This window comes from Polistes canadensis, unplaced genomic scaffold (genome assembly GCF_001313835.1).
Source record: "Polistes canadensis isolate GaletaPanama2010 unplaced genomic scaffold, ASM131383v1 scaffold_22, whole genome shotgun sequence".
Classification (NCBI taxonomy): Eukaryota; Metazoa; Arthropoda; class Insecta; order Hymenoptera; family Vespidae; genus Polistes; species Polistes canadensis.
Genome location: NW_014569569.1, coordinates 1,102,282 through 1,109,397, shown reverse-complemented (window position 1 = coordinate 1,109,397; position 7,116 = coordinate 1,102,282). Strand labels below are relative to the sequence as shown.

The following is a 7,116-nucleotide window of genomic DNA, read 5'->3' as shown; positions in this document are numbered from 1 at the left end:
TATATATATATATATATACGTGTTCTCTACTTACATTCTTTAAGAAACATTTTAGTAGTTATCTACGTAATTATGTTGTAACGTGTATTTATTTATAATCATCTTGCAGTAATACTTATTTTCGACAGTAATCATAAATATGACAGAAATAAACATGAAAATAGCATAAACTTTATTTATAATCGATTAATATTAAACATTGGAAATAGTACATAGGATTCGCATCATCTGGTTTATTATTCTCTTTTCTTATGGGAATAATTGTTAATATTATGAATTTTAGCCTTTACAGAGTTGCTGTAACTCTGATATTTGTTTTCGAAGATGTGCCGCACGTAATGTATTTAAAGCTATTCTTTCCTCAAATGTAAGTACTAAAGGTCTAGTAATAATATCTGTGATATGAAGAAGTGCACGAGTTTTGACTGAAAATATTAATTAGATTTATTTCTTTCCAAATGTTTAAGTTGTAAAATGTATTCGCATACATACCAGCATTATTATGTATAGTAGCAAGAATATCTGGATGATTTCTACCAGCATCTGCTGTATCTTCTTCTTCTTGTACCAAAATTTTTGGTATATCTGTCATTGTCTACGGTTAAAAAAGATGAAAATATGTATTTATGACATTTTATTTTTTTATGTTGATTTAACTGGTTATGCATGGAGTCATTACGTAATAAAGAAGAAACTTACTTTCAAACATATATCTGATAATTCTGGAGTATATACAATTTCTAGTGGAACTTCTTTACATTTCCCATCGTGAGATTGAAAACAAATTAAAGATATTTCTTGTTCCTAAATAAAATAAATAGAAATTCATATTAATTTTTGATACACCATTGATAAATATATATATACGAATATTCAAAAACATATTTAATTTTTAAATAAGAATAATAGAAACACCTTTGAATCCTTGGCTTCAGAAAATACTGAAAATATTAAACCTACAAAATCGGGATCCATTGTTTGATAAGTTGCTTGAGTTCCTACATCTAGAATAAAAAATTGGGAAGTATCATATAAATATTTTATTTAGATCAGATTAAATATTATACGACACAAGTGTTACTCGTCAGATATTCACATACCTACGTGAGATGGAAATACAGTAATATGGGGATGGGAATGATACCATCCAAGAACTCGCATGGGACGGTCTAATTCAATAGTTAAACGATCAGCTTCCGCAGCTGCTTTTAATACTTGTTCAGGAGATATTTCTACACGGTCTTTTTTCTTGTCTAAACGATGCAAAATCATAACAGCAGATATATTTGCTATACCTTCAACGCACTAAAATGTGAGAATAAAGATGATTTAATTCGACAATTCAAATTTCTTAACAAGTATTATTAAAAAAATATAATCAAGATAATAAAAAATGCTTACATTTCCAATGAGTAAACCCATTACTTCAAATATTTCTGTTGACAAAGCATGGTGCAGACATACCATATATACATCTGCGTGTAATTCTACCTTTTCCAATGTTAACGAACACATTGTGTTTGATTCTGTAAAATTTTGTTAAACAGATGAAGTTGAATTATTGTGATAATACTGATTAATAATATTAGTGCTATTATTAATGATATATTATTTGATGTCAATATTTTAGTGATGTAAAATATTTAGAAATAAATATTAAACAAATATGCACATACTTTGTAGAAACAATAATTAATCTTTTAAATATTTATAAATATTTATATTATAGCACACCTTACCTTTGCTCAATAATTAAAAATCGATAAGAAATTTTGAATTATGCTTGAAACGCCGGTCGCAAAATATTTATTTACTTTAAAATTTTGAACGTCACTTAAACTTTCTAATTGATATAATACTATAGCAAGTCATTCCTCGTTTGTTTCAGTCTTGTTAATTAACTTATACGTAATTGTACTTCATTTTTCTAAAACTGTAATCATTTACAATTAAGTAACGAAACAATAAATAAAAAATAGTATTCATATACAACCATAAACTTACATGGAAAAAAAAGTGTAAATTTCCTTTCTGATCGTCAAATGGCGGCAGCCATTACTGCTTCCAGCGTTATCTTGTAGCGTATTTCGTAACGTGAGTGTTTGGTCACCTATTTAAAAAATTTACCGTAGGAACTATGGCAAGGAACCTTAACAGCAGAACAAAATGAATAAGTGCTTTTAATTGCAAACTATTTGTTCAATCAAAATCTATAATTACTCACTTTATTAATTAATTATTTAATTAGTTTATTACTAATTGAAAATAGAACAATTTTGTTTCCTCTTTCTAAGCAAAGCAACGAAGTTTGCAACATCTGAAAAAATGAATATGTGCTCTTATTTGCTTAATTAGTTGAAAATAATTATTACACTTTGAATAATTATGAAATGGCGACGTCATTAGTGGGAGATATGTTATACGCATGCGCAATCACAAGGCGCCAGCGCACTTTGAAAAAAATGAAATTACCCTGCAGGGGAGAGTTTAAAGTTTATCTCCAAAGTAACAATCTATGGGGTAGTGAAAAGAAGTAAGTTAATTGTTCATAATATGTATAAACAATAGGTAAATATTTTCATTTTTTCATTTTTTTCTGCTGTTGCGGTTCTATGCCAACTTTTTCGTAGTGAAGTATATAGAAACTCACAAGTCTTCTTTTTTATCTACCAAGCATCATTTTTGTTACCAAGGCATTAGCCTCTTCGTCATTTAGCCCTTTCTTTCTTCATGCCCTAAACGCTGCTGTGAGGCTTTTTTTAACATTTACTCGAATGCCTCAACAGATATTTGATCTAATCGATATGTCACACACACACACACACAAATTTTTAATGAAATAATATTATTCTATTATAAAAGAATAAATGATAGAATTTATTTGTATTTAATTAAATCAATACTTCTAAGAAATGAAAAAGTATTCAAAGTATATACTTAAATGGTTTATAACTTTTATATATAATGTATATTCAAACAAAATAATTTTAAATGATAAGAATTTCAATTATGCAACATAATATTATTAAAATTATTAAAGAACCAACTATTTCTGTTAAAAGTAATGATAACAGGAATTTTGTTCATACAGATAAACAGTACGAGAATGTCTACTTATTAATCTAAAAACCGCCATTATAACACAAATAGATAAAGAATATGTATTTGAAATATCGTATGACTGTAGGAACCATTATATTTATAAAAGAAAGATCAATAACATAAAGTATTTGACTAATAAAAGTGCAAGCTTTGCATTTTAAAATTCATTTTCCAATTATTTTTAAATATTATATCCATGCAAATATACCACGTTGAAAAATATCATTTTTATTGCCTTGTTTGATGTTCATCAGTTCACGAATGATTTATGCATATCACCTTCGAAATAGGAAGTTAAGATTATTCAATATTTTCCTGATAATCGTTAATAATATAGTGTAATACTATAGCTTATGACGAGCCTTGTATTATATTGTCAATGAAATGAAAACTTTTGCGGTTACAATCGGAACGTTATTTTAGATGCGCACAAAAAATATAATAAGATAGTGATGTATATTGTTCTAGATATAATAATCGATTACAATCTAAAGTGATTGTAGAGAAAGAAGTATTAACAAAATACATGACATATGTCTTTATAATCCTTAGAGTATTAAAAACAGCCAAAAAAAAAAAATTATATGATATCGCTACTGTGTGACTTCAAACTATGCATAAATGTATTTATGTGGAAGATAAAAGTATGCTTTATTGTTTAAAAGCGAAAGGAATAATAGTAACTTGCAAGAAAGAGCACGCATTCAATATATTTCATTTCTTTTTCTTCGTTTTTTTTTTTTAGGGTCTAGAGGGAGGAGGGTAAATGCACGCATTATATTAGTGTCTCTTTTGAAGGGGGTTGGGGGAGGGCAAACTTTGCTTTATGCGTAAAATATATAAATTATCAAAATAATGTATAATAATAATGCAACGAAAAATCACACTCTACTATTTACAGGATTGTTATCAACAGTTTGATCGAAATAAATCACTTATTGAAAACTCGATAGAATAAAACATGACATTGTTGATAATACAACATCGCGAAAATATATTGGCACAATTTTTTTTTTTTTTTTTTAATAAGAATTTGATAAACATTTAATTCGATTGATCGTGGATAAATGATCGCAGGAAAGGGTAAGTGAACGTTATAATTTCTCACTGTTTATTTCCCTTAACCTATGTATTCCTTTCGTGGATATTTTTTACTTTCTGATTTTCTCTTTCTCTTTTTTCTCTCTTTCGTTGTCTCATAAGGAACACAAAAGTAAAATTATTCAAATATTAAAAGGAGCTCGTTCAAATCACAACATCGTCAGCATCTGTAAAATTTAACAAAAAACGTTTACATATTAAGGAATAATTAATACGAAGAGCACAATATTATAGTTTTTTAAATTGAAAAAGATAAGTGTAAACGTTCGCGCTCGCATTCCACCATCGAGAATGATAGAGGAATTATTTCGGAAAAAGAAAGTTTCCTTATCTTTTATCGAAAGAAAATAATTATTGGTTTACGATAAATATTTTTGTTGTTGTCTATGCATACACACATCTATATATTAAATTAGAGACTTCATAATTTTTTGTTAAATCTGATTGACAAACGATTAAAAAAACAATAAAGAACATTGCACTTTTGAGACTCTTCATCGTATAACAATATATTATGCTTTTTCGATGTTTTATACTATAACTATGTATATACACACACATATACATATATATATATATATATTTATATTTATATATTTAGATACGGAATAAGTTTTTCAAAAATATATTCTCAAATTAAATATATATGCATATGTGTGGCTTATCCCGGTATACGTTTATATCGAAAATTAATGAATGTATAATGCACGCATGCATGCAAGCAAGCAAGCAAGCACGCACGTATGCACGAGCGTATATAAATGATACATGTTTCGAATTATTTCCATCTATATCAGTATTTATACAATCATCGAAATATACGGATTTTTTTTTTTAAAAGCAAACGAACGAACTTTGAAACAATGGATAATGTACTGAGAATGTTAATAAGGGAACTTGGCAGTTTAGGAATGAACTTAAAATCGATCGTTTTCTTATTTCTCTTGGATAAGTGAAGATAAAATGCTTCCTAAAAGCTTGATCATTTACTTTATCAAGCTTTATATAAACGAAGTTGAGAGAAACGTATATATACGATTAATTATAAAATAAAAGATATTCACAATTGATTTGTCAAATATTCTCCGATCATATCCCGCACCTGCTGCACGCATGCATGCATACATACATATATACATGCATGCATATATATATCTGCGTCGCATAATTCGCATATATTATAAATAAAATGTTCATAACGGTGTGCGCGCGCGGTCGCACCACCACCACTCAAAATTATAATTCGAGTAGAAGACAAGGCGATTATCGTAGAACAGGGGAAAATTATAGATAATAAACTAAGATAAATGCACGAAGAAGAAACTAAGGTGAGTACGAATAGAGTACAAAAACCTCTTAGATAAGAGAAGATATGAGAGAATTTTACTTTAACAAACATAAATATATATATATATCTATATATACATACATATATACGTACATGTATTTATATATGTATATTTATGTGTATTTATAAACGCGTGAAAAGATTAGCTGTGTATTACGATAATCTTTTAGCCTTTTTATCAAAGGAGAGATGCCGTTTGGTAACTCGATTGCAAGAGGCAATTATACAATCAACCTCGACGAATATATGAGGCATGGTAACTTAAATCGAAGTTTCTGGTCCCTATTCTCGAAATAATACATATACAAGATTAACGCGTTCGTTAATAAGTCCATCGCGTATACCGATTTTTAAAAAGAACTTTGCTCCTTCGTCTTTTTACTTTTTTTCTTTCTTCTCTACCTCTTCTTCCTTCTTCTTATTCTTCTTCTTCTTCTGTAACTTGTCCTACCGTCATGTGTTCATTTTTAAATTTCGGACGAACGTTTCCCTTGTAATGTGTAGGCACTCGAACGAGATGTGAAATAAAATTGGCCTCAGGAAACCCTTTGAAAGGACCACCAACACGGCACGAATTTCGGCACCCAAAACTTTTTTCAAACTTCACAGGGATTTTGGCGCGCCCGGATAACGAAATAAGTTTTTCAATACGAAATTCTATCACAGTTTTTCGCTTTCTTTCTTTCTTTCTCTCTTTCCTTCTTTTCTTTTTTTTTTTTTTCTTTTTATATATATATATGTTTATATTTTTCTATTCTTCTTTTTCATCTCACACTGATCGATACAACGTTGAGTGTCAAAATGACGTATGTTCGAAAGTCTTTTGAAACGAAAAGCGATAGAAATGTTTCAATATACGAACTTTCATGATGTTTTAATATAATGACGAATCCTTCGTTTAAATTCGATGGAATTTTAATATTCCCTAATATTTTCTATTTGATACTTTGCGATTTCTGACGCTAGATAAATTTCAAAGTCAAAGAATGAGCGACACGAGAATCAATATTTTAGATAATATTCATTTTTAAGTCTTAAATCTTCATTATTATTATTACTATTATTATTATTATTTCTTTTTTTTTTTCTTTCAATGGACGACAACGTAAACTTATTATTTATTATAATTATTGGATTATGCGTGTCTATACGAAAACAAAATATCTAGCGAGATATCTCGACTGTGGTGTTATCAGGTGTCACAGTATTTTTTCGCGTAGTTACTTTCGACGCGGCTCGTTTAAAACGATTTAATTATTATATAATAATATGTTATTTAACATCGAACGCGGACGCGGGCGCGAACGAACGAATGCGAGTATGAAGAGTTAACTTATATATTACTATAATTATATTAATAATAATAATAATAATAATAATAATAATAATAATAATCATTATTATTATTTTTCGTATCACCGCGTTTGAAACGTCCGAAAAGAATTTTATGATTCCACGGTGTATAGGGGAAAAAAAAAAAAAAAAAAAAAATATATACTCTCCTTTTGTAGTCCCTCGTTCTTTAACATCGTTGAAATATTCTGAATTGCGTCATTTGTAAGGTT

General features: G+C 28.4%; 1 protein-coding gene across 1 annotated transcript; it reads right to left on the bottom strand.

Annotated features, from left to right (window-relative positions):
* Positions 1–70: 70 nt before the first annotated feature.
* On the bottom strand, positions 71–2,347 carry LOC106794063 (lys-63-specific deubiquitinase BRCC36-like). Its single transcript, XM_014761471.1, has 9 exons — positions 2,225–2,347; positions 2,005–2,149; positions 1,740–1,933; positions 1,402–1,526; positions 1,101–1,305; positions 916–1,004; positions 700–804; positions 493–595; positions 71–425 (listed from the first exon to the last, which is right to left on the bottom strand). Exons 4-9 carry the CDS (start codon positions 1,513–1,515, stop codon positions 280–282), a joined length of 762 nt encoding a protein of 253 aa, XP_014616957.1. The 5' UTR covers positions 1,516–1,526; positions 1,740–1,933; positions 2,005–2,149; positions 2,225–2,347; the 3' UTR covers positions 71–279.
* Positions 2,348–7,116: the final 4,769 nt, after the last annotated feature.

Excerpts from the sequence above, each read along its gene's own strand:
- LOC106794063 (XM_014761471.1), bottom strand. The coding sequence starts at position 1,515 with ATGTGTTCGTTAACATTGGAAAAGGTAGAATTACACGCAGATGTATAT. Across the intron at positions 1,306-1,401 it reads TGGGTTTACTCATTGGAAAT|TGCGTTGAAGGTATAGCAAA; the intron begins GTAAGCATTTTT and ends CTCACATTTTAG. Across the intron at positions 426-492 it reads TACTATACATAATAATGCTG|TCAAAACTCGTGCACTTCTT; the intron begins GTATGTATGCGA and ends TAATATTTTCAG.